This window comes from Schistocerca cancellata, chromosome 2 (genome assembly GCF_023864275.1).
Source record: "Schistocerca cancellata isolate TAMUIC-IGC-003103 chromosome 2, iqSchCanc2.1, whole genome shotgun sequence".
NCBI classification, from domain to species: Eukaryota; Metazoa; Arthropoda; class Insecta; order Orthoptera; family Acrididae; genus Schistocerca; species Schistocerca cancellata.
The window spans coordinates 741,125,889-741,151,269 of NC_064627.1; the positions used below are offsets into that span (position 1 = coordinate 741,125,889).

Below are 25,381 nucleotides of genomic sequence, written 5' to 3' on the forward strand. Positions count from 1 at the left end.
TTACTATAGTTCAATTCTTTTATCTTGGCGGTTCGCGCATGCTCGCCCAGATACGGGTGATTGCTGCGTTTCCAGTTGTACGCGCCAAGAGAAGCAGCGCCATAGTATAGTTTGCAAACTTACGTTTAGGTGGGAGCACGCAGTTTATGAAGTAAAGGCACCACGGCCACATTAACCCTTTCATTGCTACAGAGACGTGCTCCCCGCATTCCGCGATATGCGCGATTTTGTCATCATTGGACTTCTCGCCTGTGCAGACACATGGTGTTCCGACTGCTTTCAAAAAATGGTTCAAATGGCTCTGAGCACTATGGGACTTCACAGCTGAGGTCATCAGTCCCCTAGAACTTAGAACTACTTAAACCTAACTAACCTAAGGACATCACACACATCCATGCCCGAGGCAAGATTTGAACCTGTGACCGTAGCGGTCGCGCGGTTCGAGACTGAAGCGCCTAGAACTGCTCGGCCACACCGGCTGGCTCCGACTGCTTTGACACACTTTATCATTCGATTTCACAAAAACTACTTGGCCCAAAAATTTGATTTTTACACATCTTCTTGACTGATACTTTCCCCCCATAATTGACTTAATTTTGTTTTGATGTTCAACGCAGTTATTGTGCAGCATTAGATGTAGTAAACCATTGCACGAAATTTTGAAGAGTTTGCAGAGGTAAAAGTCCATAGCGTATACTCTCCGTATGGTCGATTTTAGTTGCCACTAGAAATTTCAAAAAATTACATTCAAACGAATAAAATTCATGAAGTAAGACACTTCGATATTGTTTTTAAAATAAAGAAAATATTAAGCACCAATCAAGGTTTGAACTCAGAACCTTTCGCTTAGCAGCCATGCACTTTAACCATTACACTAACGCAGCTCATCATTCAATATTTCTCCCGGAGGACTTTAAAATATCACACAAAATACCGACACACACTGTTCGTCTGATTATGAATTACTCAAGTTTCGTCGAAGTACAATAGGAAATAAACAATTATTGCTCTTCTTTATTGCGAAAAAACGGTTAGTGAGAATGATACAGACACCTTTCCTTGCTATCACCTGAATTAGGAGGCTTATTGCTTGTTTGGTTTAATTAATTAATAGAATATGAAGCAATTGGTATAAAGAATGCTTTTTCTAAACTTTCTATAAAAGAAAGTCTGCTATCAAGACATTGCTTTTGTTCAATTACTTTATTTACGACTGAACGTTTCTAAAACTGAAGACACTCGCCTGTGCTCTGCACTGCAGTCGAGCTCTGGCAACGTCATTCTCTGTTCATTGTCTGACTGTATTTTGTGACGTCAGATGTGCAGGACGAACCTAAACTCAGCTGCTGTCATAAATGACGCACACTTTAGTACTGTAGTTTACAGAATTGTGTGGGTCACTGTGTAGTGTTAGTTGATCCCAACGGATTACCCCTAGTGTACAAGTCTTTTAGAACGTATTGCTTATGTTTATCAGTAATGTTAATTAAATGAATTTAAAAGCAAAAAATGAAAAATCCAGGTTGGAATAATGACAATATTATGAAAAAGACAGATTGCTACTCACCATATAGCGGAGAAGTTGTGTCACAGACAGGCACAGCAAAATAATTGCTAAACAAGCAGCTTTCAGCCAGGAAGGCTTTCCTCTGAATTAGACAAAACACACACACACACACACACACACACACACACACACACACACACACACACACACATTCAAACGCAGCTCACACACACATGTGAGCACTGTATCTGGTTGCTGTGGCCAGTTGTTTAGTAGCCTTTTTGTTGTGTCTGACAGTAGCAATCTATCCTTTTCATAATATTAAATTAATGTTATGTAAATTAAATTACTTTTTCATATATAACAAATCCCACAATCCTACATCAGTTCCATCCATTGGATCTGATTTTAAAAGGTGCCAGAATAAACATAATTGTGAAAATATTGCAGTATAAAAGATCTTTTTTAAAAAACAATGAAGCACCAGAATTAAAGAGGGCAGTCATTTATTTAGATAAACTGTGGATTCATACACACAACACTGTTAATACATGTTGCAAAGAGAAGAGTGCTCTCGTGCTAGGCAATGTTTCATTGTCATGAATGCTGAGTTTCATTTCATGTTCACTTCTCCTCTGTGTCTGTAACAGGAAAACTTTGGCCTTGGTGTAGAAACAGACAAAAAGAAATTCATAGAGACAAGGAAGGCTGAACTTCTGGCAATAATTAAGGGGCTCCAACCTTCTCTCTTTATTCCACTGACAAAATTTAGCGAGAAAACTGTCGTTTCCTATTCCCACCACATCATCTAGACCTAAATTATATCGAACTAGCCATGAATTTGCAAAGGATAAAATCTATTGTAATAATACATCAAGCATCTTGCTCTCTGGTTACCAGAACAAATAACGGCATCGTATGCCACTTAGCCTGGTACAAGCATTTTGATGTAGCACTACTTCGGTGACTTATGCATAAATTTTGCTGATTTTCCATTCAATCAGCTTTCCAATTGGTCTTACAATGCTGAGTGGAGAAAAATTTGAAGTGGAGATCAGGAATCGAACTCAGTATCTCAGCGTCACTAGCCAAAAATGCTAACCTCTTTTTTAAAATTTTATTTTTAACGTTTACTTACATATTTATATAATAAAATGAAATTAACATATAACTGAAACAATCCGCAAAAGTTAGAATGTGGTGCATATAAAAAAAATTGAATATGAACCCAAGACTTCCTGAAAGTAAAGTAGACACTGTTGCATCTTTTTCAGTGTATGATTTCAGTGTATTATGAAAATTAAAGACCATGTGGCTAGTTTGCTTATGGTGCTGTGACATTAGCTTTTACTATTGTGACACTTGAAAAGCTGTGTATCACAGTTAAAAGTGGGTGATGATCACTGGAGAGGAGATACATCGTTGGACAAAGAAACTGTTGAAACCAGTTTCTGCTCTTATTATTAACAGGCATTTTACTCAATAGCACACACAGATGTATGGCACATAATACCATTCACCTGTAAGAATAATGATGTTTACACTGTTGCTCCCTCTCCTCCCTGCTTTTCAGGCACAGACACAATAATGCTGCCACTTTCACCAGGTAAACAGTTCACTTTGTTCCATAATACTTGGATATTTCAGTGAGCTGTTCATGGGAAATGCATAATGAGTCAATGTGCATATAGGTCACCACTGTGAAGACAACTGCAGATAGTTTGGATTGATATGCTGGGTCTTACTGCTGTTTGCTGAGCTTGCAATGGGTGATCTGAGATTCTATTCTAATTGGCTGTGAGCAAGTGGTAACAACTACATATGGCTGTAATTTGGAATGAACCAAAATCTTCGTTCTAATGCTTCATATTGTTAAAACATTAGTCCACAGTAGCAGAATGCCACTGTAGAACACTAAAGAGGCATTTGCTATTTCACTCAATGATTTATAATTCTCTATATTATTATAGCTTTCCATGCTATTAACAAGGTAAATCACGTTGTACCATCTTTATCCATAAAAATGTAAGCACATGTTCTGAAACCCTTTAGTAATACTGATCATTTTATTCAAAAATGTCCCAGATACAACATTCTCCACAAGATGTGCAGAGGTACTCTTATTGATCCCATAGCTAATGGAAGAAACATTAAGGTTTAATGTCCTACTGGCATTAATGTCATAAAAGTTGGAGTGACATTTTGGATTAATGAAGAAACAGGTAGGAAAATGGAAATGCCAATTCAAAAGACCCACTGAATGTCATTCTAGTGCAATAACCAATACACTCACTAAATCAGTCTCATCCCAGAACAATAGAAAACAATGTGTTTGAAGCTCTGAAAGACTGCCTGAAGATGAGTTACTATGAACAAAGTGTTAAACAGAAGAGGTGCATTTCACTGATGGTTTCCAGATCAGAAACTTTATTTTCTTTTGAAAATTAAGAGCACAAAGAATGAAGGCCACCTGCCTCTCACAGAGCTATTTCTGTGGTATCATTTCCAGAGCTTGTAGCCGGCCGGGGTGGCTGAGCGGTTCTAGTCGCTACAGTCTGGAACCGCGCGAGCACTATGGTCGCAGGTTCGAATCCTGCCTCGGGCATGGATGTGTGTGATGTCCTTAGGTTGGTTAGGTTTAAGTAGTTCTAAGTTCTAGGGGACTGATGGCCTCAGATGTTAAATCCCATAGTGCTCAGAGCCATTTGAACTATTTTTTTCCAGAGCTTGTAAAAAACAAGGAGTACATCAACATTTACATTTATACTCCACAAGCCACCCAACGGTGTGTGGCAGAGGGCACTTTACGTGCCACTGTCATTACCTCCCTTTCCTGTTCCAGTCGCGTATGGTTCGCAGGAAGAACAACTGCTGGAAAGCCTCTGCGCATGCTCGAATCTCTCTAATTTTACATTTGTGATCTCCTCGGCAGGTATAAGTAGGAAGAAGCAATATATTCGACACCTCATCCAGAACGCACCCTCTCGAAACCTGGACAGCAAGCTACACTGCGATGCAGAGCACCTCTCTTGCAGAGTCTGCCACTTGAGTTTGCTAAACATCTCCATAACGCTTACCAAATAACCCTATGATGAAACGCGCCGCTCTTCTTTGGATCTTCTGTATCTCCTCCGTCAACCCGATATGGTACGGATCCCACAGTGATGAGCAATACTCAAGTATAGGTCGAACGAGTGTTTTGTAAGCCACCTCCTTTGTTGATGGACTACATTTTCTAAGGACTCTCCCAACGAATCTCAACCTGGTACCCGCCTTACCAACAATTAATTTTATATGATCACTCCACTTCAAATCGTTCCGTACACATACTCCCAGATATTTTACAGAAGTAACTGCTGCCAGCGTTTGTTCCACTATCATATTATCATACAATAAAGGATCTGTCTTTCTATGTATTCGCAATACATTACATTTGTGTATTTTAAGGGTCATTTGCCACTCCCTGCACCAAGTGCCTATCCGCTGCAGATCTTCCTGCATTTCACTACAATTTTCTAATGCTGCAACTTCCCTGTATACTACAGCATCATCCGCGAAAAGCCGCATGGAACTTCTGACACTATCTACTAGGTCATTTATATATATTGTGAAAAGCAATGGTCCCATAACACTCCCCTGTGGTACGACAGACATTACTTTAACGTCTGTAGGGGTCTCTCCATTGAGAACAACATGCTGTGTTCTGTTTGCTAAAAACTCTTCAATTCAGCCACATAGCTGGTCTGATATTCTGTAGGCTCTTTGTTTATCAGGCGACAGTGGGGAACTGTATCAAACGCCTTCCGGAAGTCAAGGAAAATAGCATCTACCTGGGAGCCTGTATCTAATATTTTCTGGGTCTCATGAACAAATAAAGCGAGTTGGGTCTTACACGATCGCTGTTTCTGGAATCCATGTTGATTCCTACAGAGTAGATTCTGGGTTTCCAGAAACAATATGATACGCGAGCAAAAAACATGTTCTAAAATTCTACAACAGATGGACATCAGAGATATAGGTCTATAGTTTTGCTCATCTGCTCTACAACCCTTCTTGAAGACTGGGACTACCTGTGCTCTTTTCCAATCATTTGGAACCTTCCATTCCTCTAGAGACTTGCGGTACACGGCTGTTAGAAAGGGGGCGATTTCTTTCGTGTACTCTGTGTAGAATTGAATTGGTGTCCCGTCAGGTCCAGTGGACATTCCTCTGTTGAGTGATTCCAGTTGCTTTTCTATTCCTTGGACACTTATTTCGATGTCAGCCATTATTTCGTTTGTGCGAGGACTTAGTGAAGGAACTGCAGTGCGGTCTTCCTCTGTGAAACAGCTTTGGAAAAAGGTGTTTAGTATTTCAGCTTTACGCATGTCATCCTCTGTTTCAATGCCATCATCATCCCGGAGTGTCTGGATATGCTGTTCCGAGCCATTTACTGATTTAACGTAAGACCAGAACTTCCTAGGATTTTCTGTCAAGTCGGTACATAGAATTTTACTTTCGAATTAACTGAACACTTCACGCATAGCCCTCTTTACGCTAACTTTGACATTGTTTAGCTTCTGTTTGTCTAAGAGGTCATTAAGTTTTATTTATCAACTCAAAAATTAAAGTCAAACACTTAATTAGTTGTTTGTTTTCAGGTCCATGCCTGAAGTCTTGGTAGGAATGGAAATCCATGTGCCACAATACTGTAGAAAGGTACTAGAAGAGCCAAAAGAAGATGGTGCAGTCCACTGAAACATGGAGCATTCTAAGTTCATTCATTTTCTGCGTTTGAAGGGTAAACAACACTACAACAATCCATACTGAGTTGGTGAAAGTGCATGGAAATAGTGCACAATCATATGACACAGTGTTTAGGTGGAGCAGGCACTTTCGCCATGGGCAAACAAGTCTGAATAATGAATGATGAGTTTGTTTGTGAAGAGCCAGGAATTGCAAGAGAAGTGGAGGATATAGTGTTCAAATACTGGTGTGTCACAAACAAAGCAACAATGAAAAAAGTGAAAGTCAGTCAATGATCAGATTTCAAAATCTTGCATGACATTTTGAACATGACAAAGGTTATCACCTGCACGGTTCTGTGACTACTCACACCCGCTGAACTGAGTTAACAATGGTAATGTAACAACTGTGTCAGGCCAATCCGGATGACTCCTATAGCAAGCTCGTCACCATGGATAAGTGCTTGGTTATCACTATGAATCTGAGATAAAGCTGTTAAGTTGTTACTGATGTACTGCCTGTTGGCTTCTGTCTTGAGATGTTTGACCAACATTTCTCATATTTCACCAGCACAAGTGGCTAGCCTTGTCAAAGGTTCACACTCCATTGCTGGTGTCAGATTTGGAGTAAAAACCTTTGCCAGCCACTTGTGTTAGTGAAATTTCAGTAAAATCTTTAAACAAACATCAGCCAAAGATACCAAGACAGAAGCCAACATGCAAAACACCAACAAGTGGCCACAAAAGCCTTAACAATTTTGTAAAGTTGTTGCTGTTGCGGGTTTCAATCATGAGACTGCTTTGATGAAGCCCTCCACAGTAGTCTCTCCATAACTACTGCGCCCTACATTCATTTGAACCAAAGTACTGCATTCAAGCTTTGGTGTCTCTCTACAAATTCTGTACCCACATTTCCCTCCATTAACAAATTATGACTCCTTGATGTCTCAGTATGTGTCCTATCAACTGACACCATCTTTTAATTAGGTTATGCCACAAACTTATTTTTTCTCCAATTTGATTCAGTACCTCCTCATTAGCTACTCAATCTCCCCATCTAATTGTCAACATCCTTCTATAGCACCGCATTTTAAAAGCTCATACTCTTTTCATGAATAGCGTACTGCCCATGTTTCATTCCGTAAAAAGTTATACTCCATACAATATCTTCAGGATAGGCTTCCTAACATTAAATTTATATTTGATGTTAACTAATTCCTCTTTTTCAGGAACGCTTTTCTTAATATTCTCACTTTGCATTTTGTATCCTCTCTACTTTGTCCATCATCAGTTATTTGCTACCCAAATAGCAAAACTCATCTACTACTTTAAGTACCTAATGCTTTACTACCAAAGCACGCAGTAGAAACATGTTGATTCACCACATCCAAAATAGGGGATGATGCTGTCACTATCGAGAGATGCTGTCATCATTGGGCATGGTGATGAGTGTTTTTTACTCATTAGAGGCAAATCTCTGTCACACACTTGAGTGTAAATTGCAGGGTAATCATGAAGATGTAGATGCAGATGTAGGAACACACAACCAAAATCTGCTGATGATACCAAAATCTGCTGATGATGCTATGAGAGGCTGTCAAGACAAAGCATCGTGGGAAGCTATCCAAGAGGGTGTTTCTCTCCATAACAATAGTCTAGCTAATTCTGCACAGCTGTAGTCCTTGTATTTTCTTGGTACAGCACCCAGTGACTTCTCACTCTTTCCTCGGATAAAGAAATCACTGCCTGCATGGCATTTCTACAATGACACAAATGTGATTTTCAAGGTGGAACATTTCCTGAGGAGCCAAAATGTAGACTTTTACAACCAAGATAACCAACATCTGGAAAAATATGATGCAATGATGGGTGAATGTATTGGGAAAGACTAACCCTATCAGAAAATTTCATGGTAAGAACCACACTGGTGTGCAAAAATTAAGGACGAAAGTAACTTTTGCATGATTTGTCACTGCCAAGTAACATAGTGTAGTGGAACTTGGACCACAAGGTATAGTACGGAAGGTAACTGAAAGAAATACGCAATTAGACAAATAGAAAAGTCATGTTTGTTATCATGATTTACAATGGTCCCCTGGACATTACAAAAAGGTGGGACATGGTTCATAAGAGGAAGGATGATCACCTTGGATGGCAATGCATGTTTTGCAGTGTACTCCAATGCTGGCCACAAGGTTATATGGAGTTCTTATGGTAGAGCACCCCATTCCTCTACCAGCGTGGTTGATAACTACTGGATGGTCATTGGTGCATGAGGATGTGCTTCAATATGTTTCCCCAACACGTGCATGTGCTTGATGGGATTTAAGTCAGAGGAATGGAGGGGGGAGGGGGGGGAGAGAGAGAGAGGGGGGGCATGGAGGGGGGAGAGGAAGAGGAAAAGAGAGAGAGAGAGAGAGAGAGAGAGAGAGAGAGAGAGAGAGAGAGAGAGAGAGAGAGAGAGAGAGAGATTGGGGGGGGGGGGGCAGAAGGAGAATGGGATAGGAATATGGGGCTGGTGAAGTCAACCTGTTGCAGGCTAGCAAGTTGAGTGTTGCACACAATGAAGTGGAGTGGATTGGGAGGGTATTATAGAACAAAGAAAGAAGGAGACTGTGAAAGGGGATTGTGAATGTAGAGCGAGGGAAGTTGGAGGTGGTGGGACAGGGGTTAGTGGAAACTGAGGCCAGTTGTAAATTCTGTCAGGTATACCATCTGGTCATTGTGCCTTGTTCAATTTCAGCAATTTCTTTTGTTCCTCAACATCACTGATGCTAATATCTATATCACTGACTTTTGCAGCAGTGTGAGGAATGTGAGACTGAGAAATGAACTGTAAGCTCAATTCCTGTTTACATATTTTAGAGAAGTTGCTGTCAACGGGGCAGGGTGGAGAATCTAGAGTGCATGGGTTCTGAAGCAGTTACTGAAAATGAGTATACTGTCCTCAGGAGTGTGTTCTCTCACTATGTAGCCAGCTGTGCTCTTGGCCACAATCTGGAGATTTCAGATGGTTGGTGGTCATGCCCACAAAATGCTTTGCTCAGTGGTTGAAAGAAAGCACTGGGAACACCTACCTACAAAGGGGTAGTAGAAGTGGTACTCTACACTGTAACCAACATCACTGACAACCACCACTATGCAGAAGTTATAGGGGACAAAACTACTTTCACAGGTGACTGCCTCTGAAATGATGTGCCTTTGATGAGTCTGAATTAAGATGTGTTATATGGGTGCAAAGGATAGATTAGGGATATTTCATACCTGCATTAATAAGCACTGTTGTGGTATGAAGTCATACAGTTTTAAGAAATCTAGATACACTGCATCCACCTCAGTGCTTTGATTCAAGGTTTTCAGGAAAGCATGAGAGTAAAAACCAAGTTGAGGTTGTAGCAGACAGAGGTAGCACTACAGCGCAGTGCAATTCGTGTGGTTTTCAAGTGAAATTTTTGTAATGCTGTCAAAGTGCTTCCACCTCAGCTGCCAGAGGTGCTGTATTCTATTACACTTGTGTGCTTACTCTTAAAATAGTTTCTTATTCTGTTGTTTAATAGTTACAAAGCTGCTTTTGACTATTAGATGTTCTACCATTTGGTTGATTCTACTTCCATGTTAAATGCCCCAGTCTAACATTCGTCTTTAACCACCTCTCTGTGCATTTGAATACAGTGTTAATAATTCTTACATGAAGAGTCTCTTTTGCTATATCGGTGGCTAATAGTATGAACGCCGTAATTTGTTCACATGGCAACAAACATAAGGCTACTCCGACAAGCTTCATATGATCAATGTTTTTGGAATCCATGCTGGTTGGCACAGAGGAGATCATTCACTGCGAGTTATCTCACTGAGTTCAGAATATGTTCAAAGATTATACAACTGGTGGTTGTCAATGACGTTGCGTAGTAGTTTAGAGTACCACTTCTACTACCCCTTTGTATGTAGGTGTTACCTGTGCTTTCTTTCAACCACTGAGCAAAGCATTTTGTTCAATGGTTCTACAGTATATTACAGTTAAAAGAGGGGGTAACTCAGCTGTAAATTCTGTCAGGGATACCATCATGTCCTTGTGCCTTGTTCAACTATTTTTCTTTGCAGAGAAACATTTGAAAATGGAGTTCAATATTTCTGCCTTTGTTCTGCTATCTTCTAATGGCCTGGGCACTAACTTTCATGCCACTGACACCTTCGCATATTACAATTCTTTGTATTTTGAGAGAGGCCTTTTGATGAGATTGTTCTACAGTAGTTCACACGCTGTCCTTCTAACAGTCAAATAAGTTTCATTTAGACTAAGTTTCACAGACAATATGCTATGTCAGCAGAAAGTGAGCGGAGGTCTGCAAGCAGTAAGTACTGTACCGCTCCAAATCTGTAGTTAGGGAGTGGGGAGTGGGGAGTGTGCAGACTCGAGAGGAGACATTGCATATTTATTAGGCTTATTAATTTGCAACCAGGAACATGTCAGTCACAGTAAAAAATGTTTCATTGCCATACATTCATCAAATAAACTAAAAACATAGTGCTATCACACTATTATTACGCTTTTAAAAATTGACTTAATTAGACATTGCACATGAAGTGATTTTTAATGAACTCTCACACTCTCACTCTTCTTGCCCTTCTTCCCTTTTGCAAGAGCATCTACATTTGGTGCAATCATTTGTGTGCATTGCAGACATAGCGCGCAGTTCAGGTTCAGGTCAGACATTAAATTTCTCCCATGTTTTATTGTTCTTCATTGTTGAAAACTGTTGTTCACAGATGTATGTGGAATTGAATATTGATATGACACCTGCAGCTACCTTGTGTAAATGAGAAATTGATCCTGAGGGAAATGCTTTTAGAAATCTAGAATGTTTGTCTTGTTATTAAATTTGTCTTTATATTCCCTGTCACAGTGCAGTTCACTTACTTCAAGTTGCAGATCAGCACAAATGTCATTAACATTCACTGAATAGAGAGAGGAAAAACGGATGATCATTACCCTGTAGTGCTCTCACATCGTTACACCTAAACTACAATTCTTCCTTAAGATTACATTGAATAGGTGGATATCATGATAGCATTTGAAGTCTATGTTAATACCAGAGTCCTACAATTGAAGACACTTGTGTAAAATAAACTTATTTCCTTTGTCTAACTGATTCTCTCAAAATGACCATTTTATTTTGAATGCTTGTACAAAGTGTGGAAGAAAAGTAATGAGACTGATTTTTTATCCACTAAAGCTTTTATTTTCTTCAAACTACAAATTAGTACCCTTTGGCAGATATACACTGATGGAGTTCTTGTCTCCAGTCACGAGAGCAGCACTGAAAGGCTTCTTCAATTCTGGGACAAGACAAAAGTCACAGGGACTCACATTATGTGAATAGGCAGCTGTGGAACAGGAATGCCTTTTGAGGTCAAAAATTCCACATGATGGAAGTGGCAGTGCCACATGGGTCTGTGTCATGATGCAGCATCTGCTTGTCTGCTGTATCTGGTCTCCTTGATTCACCCTTTTCCTGAGCCTTTCAAGACATCTTTGTTTGTAAAACACTTAGTTGACAATTTGTCCTGGAGGAACAAATTCTTTGTGCATGATACCTCTACCATCAAAGAAGCAAATCAGCATTTTTTCGTCTTTGATTTGCTCATTTGAGCTTTTTTCCAAGAAGATGTCTCAGTGTGCCACTCTCCACTTTGCCACTTTCTTTCAGAACTGTACTAAAAAATCCAGGATTCATCACCTGTCATCACACAACTGAATCATCTGTGTCACCGGCAGTTCTCTAAAGAAGATAAACGCACACATTTCTTTGATTGTCTTGCTTAGTTGTGGTTTTTCTTTTGGCAACATATTCACACAAATCATTCACATGTGCAAAACTTCATTCAAAATTTGATGTACAGTGAAAGTGTTTAAGTTTAACAGATCACCCATTATCCCTATTGTTAAATGTCGATATGACCTCACAAGAGCACACACACAGTCGATGTTTCCATCAGTCTTTGAAGTGGTAGGTCTCCCTGAGTGAGGTTCATCTTGAATGTGTTCTTAGCCTTCCAAAAATAATGTGTGTCTGCAAAAATTGTGCTCCTGATAAGGACTCTTCTCCATAGGCCTGTTTCAACTTTTCATAGATCACACTTGTGGATTCCCCAAGTTTAACATAAAACTTGATGACATAACAGTACTCTAAATTCTACTGTTCAATTTTCGTAAAGTATGACAAAAACGTAACTTCACTGATACCCCTCTCAAAAATTATGTGACGGTTGTATGCAGCTGAAACTCAGACTACCGGTATGCACCTGGAAAGTATGAACACACCCGTCTACACAAGTAGAGCGACACAGCATTGTCAGATCATTCACAGTGTTGCCAGTCTCGTTACTTTTCTCACATACCTCGTATATGGTCAGTGAAATGTGTTATCAGCATATCATTACCCTGAAGTGAAGTGCTCAAGTAGTTCAGGTGGCTGGTTATATCAGCAAGGAATGTAAGGCCACTTTTCCATGAAGACTGTTTCATTTCAGGAACACACACGTTGCTCATTTCTATAAAAATATCTCTCAAAAGACCAAAAAATCGATTTAACAGTTGGCCCTGACTAAGCCTCACATTAAAAAGAAACTTCTTAAACTGATGGTGCTGAAGCTCGCGCTTCCATATACAACAAAACATATCACATTTTTGAATGAGATATTCTTTGTACATAAATTCTCCTGGTGAATCATGCAATGAACAGCCCTTATTTCATTAGGAACTGGAAGTTTTTTGCATTTTCTCTTTCACTTGTGCTACGAATCATTACTTATTTCCCAACATGACTGGCTCTCCATCAGTGGACACAGGGAATTCATTATTTACACCCCTGATAAAAACAGCTAGCTGAGCTGTGCCTGTGATATCTACTCTTTCACTGAGTGCTAAGGAATATGCAACAAAATCTTTACAGAAATTTGCAAGCTGACCCTGAGCTTCATCTGCCATATCATGTGTGTAAGGCACAATTGTAATTTTTGATAACAGCACCTTGTGAAACTGTTCTACCTCAGGTGCACATAAATCTTCAGCTACAACTACCAGGCATTATTCTATTAAACCAGCATCTGTGAATGAGAGCAAGGACTTTGCTAAAAGTAGTGCACTTTTGTAGCTCACTTAAAGGGCATACTCACTTTATTTTCCTTTATCTACTTCATAACAGAGTTTCCTTTTAAGTTTTAAAATCCCTTGCACACAGTCTGGTCATTGACATTTTCCATTTTCATATTCTTTGTCATGGTAAGACATGTAGTACCTTTGTAAATTGAACCGCTTAAAAGAACTTAGTGTCTTGTGGCCCACTAAGCATTTTGCAAATGCATTCTTTTGTGTAAAAAGATAAAGTTCCTCCCACTGCAAACTGAAATGTGAAGACGCTGTCAGTGTTACACATAGCCAACTCACCACTGCTGCTATTAGGCGGCCACAATGTCAAACTTGACTCTCCCCTATTTTGCAGTTGGCATTTCTCCTGTGTTGTTGCAATCACAGTTATGCGTGCATTCTCTCATGCCCCATCCCGCTGCTACTCCTCTGATCACCAGTAGAAGCCTGAACAGGCATGCTTACTCATGATCAAAATCAGCAAGTTATTAAGCCCTCATTTGGCATCTCTCTATCGACAGCCCTGCAATTTGTTTTATACCTACTGTGCAGAAGATGCTCTTTATTTACAGAGACTGTACACACAAGATTGATACCATCACAGACTGTTCCACTAGGTATATATCTTTTTTTAATATATTTAACCTTCGTTTGGTTCAGAAAATAATTTACATTCCATATTTACAATTTTAGCTACTTGAAATTCCCTTGTTACCTCTCCATCAATGACAGGACCCTGCCTTGCTTTGATGACCCCAAAGCAACTGAGACATTCACTTTTGGCCCCTTGATCCCTTATTCCACAACATTACTAAGTCTTTCAAAAAGTTTCTTATGGCCACACAACATAACCATTACAGGTCCAGATTAAGAAAATAGTGTCAATAAAACAACCAAAAAACGAATTTAGGATTTTGGGTACCACTTAGTCATCACGATGCCACCTACTTATACATCAAGAACCACTATGCTCGTGGCCTTGTTGGCGCTACAAAGCTGAACACAACATGCTACTCACCTCAGTAGCTGCCATATGAATCCTCTCCCAGAATTCCAGCATCTCTGAATTATGCAAATGGAAATTGTCCTTCCAATACATCCTTAAATTTCACAATCTTCTTACCTCTATCCCTTTCATACATGCTCCCACTTCACTGTCCATACATGCACACTCTCTGTTCTATCCTCTGTCTCGTTCTCAATCCAGCCCTCTACTCCAATGTGTGCCACATACAACACTCCTGTGTGGCAGTGTGAACTCATAGGTCCCATATTCCTACTCTGTTCATTTGTTGCCTATCCCTCACAGCCATCAGTCTCCCGACCTTCGCCCCTCTTCCTCCTCCTCCCCAGCTTTATCCTCTCATTAGGAAGGACGTCATATGGGTCAATCAACCACTCAAACCCTCAACTGTACAGTGAGTTATTATTATTATTATTATTATTCTTTCCAATATTCATATTCCAATAAGGATTTTCCATTATCATAGAGAAAACAGACCACTAAATCCAGAATGAGATTTTCACTCTGCAGCGGAGTGTGCGCCGATATGAAACATCCTGGCAGATTAAAACTGTGTGCCCGACCGAGACTCGAACTCGGGAAAGGCAAAGGTCCCGAGTTCGAGTCTCGGACGGGCACACAGTTTTAATCTGTCAGGAAGTTTCAGACCACTAAATGCAGAAACAATATTGCTAAACACAAAAAAAATATTGCTAAACACAGAAAAATATCACAAAAATACAGGAAAAAATATCATCAATCACAGAAAGGACGTCACTCTGCATATGAAAAATATCAGCTGTCTTCTTTCTGGTTGGTTCTGCAATCATCAAATATCAGTCAAAAGAAGTGATGGTTCAGCTAAGGCTGCATAATATTTGAATAAGAAAAGAGCACATTCAAATCATAATATTTGGATAAGAAAAAGAGTACCTTCAAATAGGATACAACTTCTGCATAACGATTTTTTCAAATGAAATAAAACACATTAGTCAGCAAATAAAAAAATTCACCAAGGGGGGGGGGGGGGTATTTCTTTACATCATTAGACCGTTAGATAAGAATAAATGTTATTGTTGTTGTGGTCTTCAGTTCAGAAACTGTTCTGATGCAGCTCTCTATGCTACTCCATTCTGCCCAAGCTTCTTCATCTCCGAGCGACTACTGCAACATACATCCTTCTGAATTTGTTGTTCAGTGTATTCATGCTTTGGTCTCCCTCTATGAGTTTTATCCTCTGTGCTTCCCTCCAATACTAAATTGATGATCCATTGATGCCTCAGATCATGCCCTGCCAACTGATCCCTTCTTCTAGTCAATTTGTGCCACAAATTATACTTCCCCCCAATTCCATTCAGTACCTCGTCATTAGTTACATGATATACCCATCTAATCTTCAGCATTCTTCTGCATCACATTTTCAAAAGCTTCTATTCTCTTTTTGTGTAAACTATTTATCATCCATGTTTCACTTCCATACATGGCTACACATAACACAAATACTTTCACAAACGACTTCCTGACATTTAAATCTATACTCAATGTTAACAAATTTCTCTTCTTCAGAAACGCTTTCCTTGTCATTGCCAGTCTATATTTTATCTTCTCTCTACTTCAACAATCATCAATTATTTTGCTCCCCAAACACAAAACTCATCCACTACTTTAAGTGTCTCATTTCGTAATCTAATTCCCTCAACATCACCTGATTTAATTGACTACATTCCATTATCCTAATTTTACTTTTGTTGATGTTCATCTTATAGCCTCCTTTCAAGACACTGTCCATTCAGTTCAACTGCTCTTCCAGGACCTTTGCTGTCTAATTACAATGTCATCGGGAAACCTCAAAGTTTTCATTTCTCCTCCATGGATTTTAATTCCTACTCCAAATTTTTGTTTCCTTTGCTGCTTGCTCAATATACAGATTGAATAACATTGGAGAAAGGCTACAACCCTGTCTCACTGACTTCTCAACCACTGCTTCCCTTTCGTGCCCCTTTGACTCTTATAACTGCCATCTGGTTTCTGCACAAATTGTAAATAGCCTTTCACAACCTGTATTTGACCCCTGCCACCTTCAGAAATTGAGAGTATTCCAGTCAACATTGTCAAAAGCCTTCCCTAAGTCTACAAACACAAGAAACATAGGTTTGCCTTTCCTTACTTTATCTTGTAAGATAAGTCGTAGGGTCAGTATTGCCTCACGTGTTCCCATATTTCTACGGAATCCAAACTGATCTTCCCCAATGTTCAGCTTCTAGCAATTTTTCCATTCATCTGTAAAGAATTCATGTTAGTATTTAGCAGCTGTGACTTATTACACTGATAGTTCAGTAATTTTCACACCTGTCAGCACTTGCTTTCTTTGGGAGTGCAATTATTATATTCTTCTTGAAGTCTGAGGGTATTTTGCCTGTCTCATACTTCTTGCTCATCAGATGATAGAGTTTTGCCAGGGCTGGCTCTACCAAGGCTGTCAGTAGTTCTAATGGAATGTTGTCTACTCCTGGGGCCTTGTTTTGATGTAGGTCTCTCAGTGCTTTGCCAATTTCTTCATACAGTCTCTTATCTCCCAGCTTGTCTTCATCTACGTCTTCTTCGATTTCAATAATATTGCCCTAAAGTATGTTGCCCTTGTATAGACCCTCTATATACTCCTTCCACCTTTTGCCTTCCCTTCTTTGCTTGTAACTGGTGTTCCATCTGAGCTCTTGATATTTATACAAGTGGTTCTCTTTTTTCCAAAGGTTCTTTAATTTTACTGTAGGTAGTATCTATCTTACCCCTAATGATATATGCCTCCACATCCTTACATTTGTCCTCTGGCCATCCCTGCTTAGCAATTTTGCACTTCCTGTCGATCTCATTTTTGAGATGTTTGTATTCTTTTTTGCCTGCTTCATTTACTGCATTTTTATATTTTCTCCTTTCATCTATTAAATTCAGTATCTCTTCTATTAACCAAGGATTTCTACTAGCCCTTGTCTTTTTACCTACTTGATCCTCTGCTGCCTTCATTATCTCATCTCTCAAAGCTACCCATTCTTCTTCCACTGTATTTATTTCCCCCATTATTGTCAATCATTCCCTAATGCTCTCTCTGAAACTCTCTACAACTTCTGGTTCTTTCAGTTTATTTGGGTCCCATCTCCTTAAATTTTCACCATTTTGCAGTTTCTTCAGTTTTAACCTACAGATCATAACCAATAGATTGTGGTCAGAGTCCAAATCTGCCCCTGGAAATGTCTTGCTATTTAAAACCTGGTTCCTAAATCTCTGTCTTACCATTATATAATCTATCTGAAACCTTCCAGGCCTCTCCCATGTGTACAACCTTCTTTCATGATTCTTAAACCAAGTGTTAGCTATGAGTAAGTTACAATCTATGCAAAATTCTACCAGGCAGCTTCCTCTTTCATTCCCTACCCTCATTCCATATTCACCACTGCTTTTTCTTCTTCTCCTTTTCCTACTATCAAATTCCAGCCCTCCATGGCTATTAAATTTTCATCTCCCTCCACTATCTGAATGATTTCTTCAATCTCATCATACATTTCTTGAATCTCTTCATCATCTACGGAGCTAGTTGGCTTATAAACTTGTACTACTGTAGTAGGCGTGGGCTTCGTGTCCATCTTGGCCACAATAATGTGTTCACTATGCTCTTTGTAGTAGCTTACCCGCACTCCCTTTTTTTTTTTTTTTTTTTTTAAATTGATTATTAAACCTACTCCTGCGTTACCCCAATTTGATTTTGTAATTATAACCCTGTATTCACTAGATGAGAAGTCTTGTTCCTTCTGCCACTGAATTTCACTGATTCCCACTATATTTAGCTTTAACCTATCCATTTCTCTTTTTAAATTTTCTAACCTACCTGCCTGATTAAGGGATCTGACATTAAATGCTCCTATCTGTAGAATGCCAGTTTTCTTTCTCCTGAGAACGACATACTCCTGAGTAGTCCGCACCCGGAGATCTGAATTAGGGACTATTTTACCTCTGGAATATTTTACCCAAGAGGATGTCATTATCATTTAACCATACAGTAAAGCTGCATGCCATCAGGAAAAATTACAGCTGTATTTTCCCCTTGCTTTCAGCCGTTTGCATTACCACCACAGCACGGCCGTTTTGGTTAATGTTACAAGGGCAGATCAGTCAATCATCCAGACTGTTACCCCTGCAACTACTGAAAAGGCTGCTGCCCCTCTTCAGGAACCACACGTTTGTCTGGCCTCTCAACTGATACCCCTTCGTTGTGGTTGCACCTAAGGTATGACTACCTGTTTCGCTGAGGCTTGCTAGCCTCCCCACCAATGGCAAAGTCCATGGTTCATGGGAGGAGGAACAATAAATGATCAACACAAAAATAATGTTGTAGGAAAGAGACAGTAATTGTCAAAAATAGTAATGAAAGTGAGATAACATTTACAATGCAACAATGACAGGCAGGAATCACACTTTCATACATTTACAAAACGAGAAGAATAGCCAGAAATGTGATTACTCATATAAAACAGAAAACTGAGAAAAATGTTAAAACAACACACGGACTGAAAGATTGGTCAGTGCTTCCACCCAGGAAGTACAATACATAGTACTTCTAATAGAAACACAAAGTAGAAAATAATAAATAAAACATCTTGTTTTCAAACATATAATCCCTTCTTCAGTGGGGAAACACTGCCTGGTTGGGAATGCTTGGAAAGGAGGGTCAAGTCACTCAGATCTTAGCTTGAGAAAGACTCATCTGTTGTGAGGAGGGAGAGGGCAAAATTTGCACTTCCAAAGGTAAGCATTAGTAACGGTACAGATAGTCTGCAAAAATCAGCAGAGTCCTCTAACTGGAGAGGTATGAAGAATGGTGTCCCACAGGGTTCAGACTTGGGTCCCTTATTGTTCTTAATATATATTAATGACTTGTCACTCTATATTCATGAAGATGCAAAGCTAGTAATTTTTGCTGATGATACAAGTATAGTAATCACACCCAACAAACAATAATCAGCTGAGGAAATTGTAAATAATGTCTTTAAGAATATTATTAAGTGGTTCTCTGCAAATGGACTCTCACTAAATTTTGAGAAAACAGTATTTACAGTTCTGTACAGAAAATGGCATAACACCATTGATAAATATATACTATGAACAGGAGTCTGTTGCTAAGGCAGAATATTCAAAATTTATGGGTGCGTGCATTGATGAGAAATTGAATTGGAAGAAACACATCTATGTTCTGCTGAAATGGGTAGGTGATAAATATGTCACTAAATTAGCCTACCATGCCTGTTTTCGTTCACTCCTCTCTTATGACATCATATTTTGGGGCAATTCGTCATTAAGAGAGAAAGTATTCATTGCAAAAAAGCGTGTAATCAGTATAATAGCTGGAGCATACTCAAGATCAACTTACAGACATTTAGTTACGGAACTCGTGATATTCACACTGCCTTCGCAATACATATATTCACTTATGAAATTTGTTGTTAATAATCCACACCAATTCAAAAATAAAAGCAAAGTGCATAGCTACAACACTAGAAGAAAGGATGATCTTCACTATTCTGGATTAAATCTCACTTTGGTACAGAAAGGGGTGAATTATGCTGCCACAAAAATCTTTGGTCATCTGTCAAATAGCCTTAAAAATCTGACAGATAGACAACCAAAATTTAAAGGGAAATAGATGAAGTTTTACATATGAAGTAGTAAATCTAAAACATTAATTAATTGATTATTTTTTGTAAATAAAACTTATGTTAAAGTGACACGTTCTACATCATTACGAGATGTCATATTCATGATCTATGGAACAAGTATTAATGAATGAATGAATCAATGAATGAATAGCCAACTTCTCTCTTTGTCACTATAAGTTTTATCCAGATTAACTGTGTAAACCCCTGCAAATCAATAAAAAGCACAGTCATGTAACATGTAAATAACAGTGACACCGATGTTACAGATAACTGTAGCTGAATGAAAAGATTAAGTTCCATGGCCAACAAATGTACAACAGAGCAAATTTTACAATTCATTGTTTTTATATCCCAGACATAGATTTTTGTGTGTTTGTTGTTTGTACATAATGTAGTGAGAGAAGATAAAATACATATGCATAACAAATCTAAATCAAACTGAAGTCACTATATACAGAACCTGTGCCCATGGTCCACAGCTGTACACCGGCACCCCATGATGGTATGTTCATCACAACAATAGATTCTATGGACGGAAGATCAGCTTTTACACCATCCAAATACAGCTCTACACGCTTATTCAGATCATGGCAGTCTCTGCCTACAGCTTGTTGAGTGCCAAACCCAAGATACAACATCTGCAATAAAATTACATTATTACTGCATGTATTCATACACATGAAATGGTAGTTCACGGTTTATAAACAAAGACCTATTTAAATGACAAAACTAAGAACACAACATCATTATTTGAATGTCATGTCTTTATAGCTTCAGTGGAGATCACAACATTGTTACACTAATGACAGCAGTCTTCAATAAAGAAATATAAAATTTCATTTTTTCTGTAACAACACTATGAGCTCCAATACAACTGTATCTATTAGGAATGTTGTCATACACTACATTTAAGAAGTTTTTATTAGAAGTAACTGACAATACTGTTAGATGGCTCATGGGAGAGATATCAAGTAGTTTAACAAAAATGATTGTCATGAAAATAATGTCTGAAATGATATTTTCATGAATTACAAGCAGGGCTTTTTAACGAGACATTCAAAAATTGAGAACTGCATAAAAAGCCAAAAAATTACTTGATTCTGAAATATGGAATTCATAAGAGACAGTAAAGGGGCTGATATTTCCTTAAACATTGTAAATTCTATTTTCCTCTAAATTTTAGTACATTTAATGACACTAAATTCCAATTCTGTTATTTTGCTATGTCTCAGTTACCTTTTTGCCATCTAGTTAGAAGATATGTTTCTTATCAATATTTGAGATGCACTTTGCAATTTCCTTCATTCTCCTCTGATCCCACCCTTTCCCCCTTTTTCATGAGTATCCTCTATAACTGCAATAACAGAATAACATAAATGGAGCTGAATACATTTCAATTAAAGTAATGAAGTATATTTGTAGTAGACGTAGAAAACAATCCTCATTCTCTGCTGGATTACACAAACCTATCATTGAAGATAAAGCTACATAATAAGTTAAACGAAAAACATTATAGTAATTGTAGGTGCACATTAATCACTGTAAATTCTATGAATAGTGAGTGGGTCAGTTTTTTCACCATATAAATATAAATGTTTATTTTTGACTATATAATGTAGTTGGATAGATAAAAATATCTACTCATCAAGCAGCAGCAGGAGAGTACAGGATGAGCCCACCCGGTAAGTCTCCACTAACCTGGGGCTCTGGGTGACTTTTCCAAACTCTACTCCCTTTCATAAACCTCTCTAGTCCTTTTCCTTCATCCCTCTTCCTTCCCCTTCAACCCTTCTACCAGAATGAGGAGCCACTGGCTCCAAAAGTTTGCATAAAAAATCTACTCATAGAGTGGAGTTCTCCTGCCACCATTTGATGAGATGATTTTTTATCTGTCCAATTAGATTAAATTGCCATAAATGTTTATTCTGATTAATATAGTAACTGTTAACAAACTACCCTTACTACAAGGGAAAAAACTTCATTACTTATGATGCTGAAGTGAATAATTTAACCGTGTAAGTAGTAGTGGCTCTTCAAGCTTTCCTGGTGGATGTGTTGTAAATAGTCTTCACGGGTTTGCACAACGTGATCCAGTGGCAAAGACTATTTACATGTAAGTAATAGTTTTACACCAGTGCAGATGACAAATTAAAATGCAAAATGATAGTGCAATTTGAAGAGCACACATTAAAACAAAGTACTACTCTTTTAGAATGAGATCACAACTTTTCTAAATGCATCAGGGATGGTAAAGAAATTAACATTATAAGGAAGTACTGATGTTTGGAATCAAATGGCAGTCACATTGGCAGTGAAAGCATCAGAAGTGAACATAAGCGATATTGGAAAAAGAATGAACTTACTGAAATAACTACCGTATTTACTCGAATCTAAGCCGCACTTTTTTTCCGGTTTTTGTAATCCAAAAAACCGCCTGCGGCTTAGAATCGAGTGCAAAGCAAGCTGAAGTTCTGAAAAATGTTGGTAGATGCCGCCACAACTAACTTCTGCCATCGAATATATGTAGCGCTACACAGGTATCCATTGTAGGCACAAAGATAAATACTGGCGCCAAAACCGCTGCGTCAGTAAATAAAATTTAAAAAAAAATTGGAAGACGAGCTTTTTTTCTCCGCCCTGAGTTTCGACCACTGCATTTTCATACATTATCCAACGAAGTAAATACAAATTCCGTTTTGTTCATCTTCGAATTTCAATGTACTACCCCAGATCACGTAAGAATCTGGGGTACTACGAAAATCCGACTGGTAATACTGGGATTTTTGTCAATATGGCCAACTCTACGTTCTGAATTTTTTCCTACCTGTAAGAAGAGATGGTTGCTAATAGGAACCTGATGCAATGTGAATCACATGCAGTATTCTCTTCACCATAAGAATAGTACCAATATAAACATTTTGCCATGTATTCTTTCATGTTTGCTTATATCTCATTTAAATCCTGTCTGCCAAATAAACTACGAAACTAGAGTGAGACAACAGCAAACGCGGAAGAATATACGTATCGTGTCATGTTTATATTCGTATTACTCTTATGCCTAATAGTGATACAGTCAGAAATGAAGCACGGCAACTGACTAGATTTTTAAATCTAAGATGACTAATTTCTGTGCAGAATTTGATGTACTAAAGAAGCAGCCGCAAAGATTTTCAAACGGAGAAAAATTTTCGCCAAACTCTCGTTCAGAACATGTCCTATCATACGCAGTCTATTATTTGGTTCTTGTTGATCATTATCAAAGAAACCAGCAGTGTAAGTAACAACAAATAGCAGTCGCTTGCCATTGTTTCGCTAATGAGACGATTCCTCTCTTTTTTTAATTGTAGGCGGCGGTAGCGCGCACAAAAGCAAGCCATGCCGCGAGCAGCGACAGGCCGTAAACACGCACTATCAGAATGCAACAAACAATGCATGACACGGTATAGTAATGCATTTTCAGCTTAGAGTGACTGACGTAAACACCTATAACATAGAAAACGGCACTTATCAGATCAAAGCAAAATAAGCAATCGATTCAAACCAGACGAAGCACGTGAAAAAGGAAGGGTATCCATATAAATACAGACGGAGCGCCTGATGCATAGCAATGGCTACCTGGTAAAGCTTAACTGCCAAGCTAAGCTTACGACTCGAACCAAACTACTGTAGCTGTATCGTCATTCATTCGACCTAAATTGTGTCTCATATTACAATGGACCAACTTTGTTTCGATTTGGAGGTGCGGCCTAAAACTTTTCTCTCCCCTTGAATTTCGAGTCTCAAATTTCAGGTGCGGCTTAGATTTGGGAATTTTTTTTTTCCTTTATTTCGAGTCTCATTTTTCAGGTGCGGCTTAGATTCGAGTAAATACGGTATCCCTGATTTGTCTGAATTGATTTCAGGAAAGAGAGATGGGAATTTCAATCTCACAACTTCCAAATAAGAGTCCAGCACTTTAAGCATTGCACTACTTCACTTAGCACTTAACATTATAATGAGCAATTGTATTCTATTTTGAATAATCAATTTAGCGTTAAATCGAAAAGAAATATATACCATTACAGTACAAAGCTAAATAGTGGCAAAGATATTAGCCCTGGAATATTATTTTTCACAAAGAAGTTTCACTTCAATTCAATATTGAGAATTCTTTGCTTTACTCTGTCCCTTCCTTATTCTTGTACTTTCTTGCTCCTCTCACAATCTCCAGTTTTGCTGAGACACCTATACCAGAACAATGTATACAATGACTTGCCAAAACATTATAACTGCCAGTGTAATTGCATGTCAGTCCACCTTTGGGCCGCAATACAGCCGCGACTGTGAGAGCCAAGGATCTGGCAAGTCCTTCGTAGGCTTCCAGAGGTACGGAGCACAAGTCATCAATTATGCAATTACCATAAATTAAGGCTGCTGGTTTGTGGCTGTTGAGTCCGAGTACAATAGCATCCCAAAGTGTTCCATCAGTTTCAGATCCAGTGAATTCGGTTGCCAAGACGCCAACATGAGTTCACTATCATGTTCCTCAAACCACTGTAGCATGAATTTGATATCATGACAGGAATAGTTATCCTACTGGAAGATGTCACTACCACTGGCGGAGATATCATGCATGGAAATACACACGTGGTCTGCAATAATCTTCATGTAGGGCCACAGCTGTCCTGATGCCTTTGGTCACTATCCACAGACAGGAATCCAGGTGAATGTCACCCATAGTATAATATTGTCCTGTCTGGCCTGTGTCCACTATGTGGAGCACATTTTGAGCAGTCATTTACCTGGGTGATGGCATATCCAGACACGACCATCAATCTGGTGTAAGAAGAAATGTAATTCACCTGACTGGGTAACATATTTTCACTGTTCCACAACCCAGTCTTGATGATCCTGTGCCCACGTCAATCATAACTGGTGATGTATTGGGTCACCAAGGGAATATATAGGGGTTGTCTGTTGCAGAGCCTCAAGCTCAATATTGTACTCTGAACACTGGGCTCCAAAAACACTTATGCTTACATCAGCCTTCTACTCCGTCATCAGACCCACTACAGACTGCCACCAACCTTCTCTACAGTGTGTTCTGTGATGAAGCCGCCTACTTGTGGTTTGATTGTCCTTCAACCACTTTCCATAAATGCACACAACAGAAGATGGGAACAGCTGACCAGTTTTTCTGTTTCTAAGATGAACATTCCCACATGCTGTGCCATAACAATCTGTCCCTTATCAAAACAATCTTCCCCTCATCAGAGTCACACAAGTCAGTGGATTTCCCCATTTGTGGCCTGTATT

The 25,381-nt window shown here is 38.9% G+C and overlaps 1 protein-coding gene across 5 annotated transcripts in view; it reads right to left on the bottom strand.

Moving 5' to 3' along the window:
- Positions 1-25,381, bottom strand: part of LOC126162541 (diacylglycerol kinase epsilon) — a 193,701-nt gene that overhangs the window by 33,021 nt on the left and 135,299 nt on the right. For all 5 annotated transcript variants that reach the window (XM_049919116.1, XM_049919118.1, XM_049919120.1 and 2 more), the window contains one exon: positions 20,547-20,724. In XM_049919116.1, the coding sequence (XP_049775073.1) occupies positions 20,547-20,724 (178 nt within the window). The remainder of the gene's footprint in view (positions 1-20,546; positions 20,725-25,381) is intronic.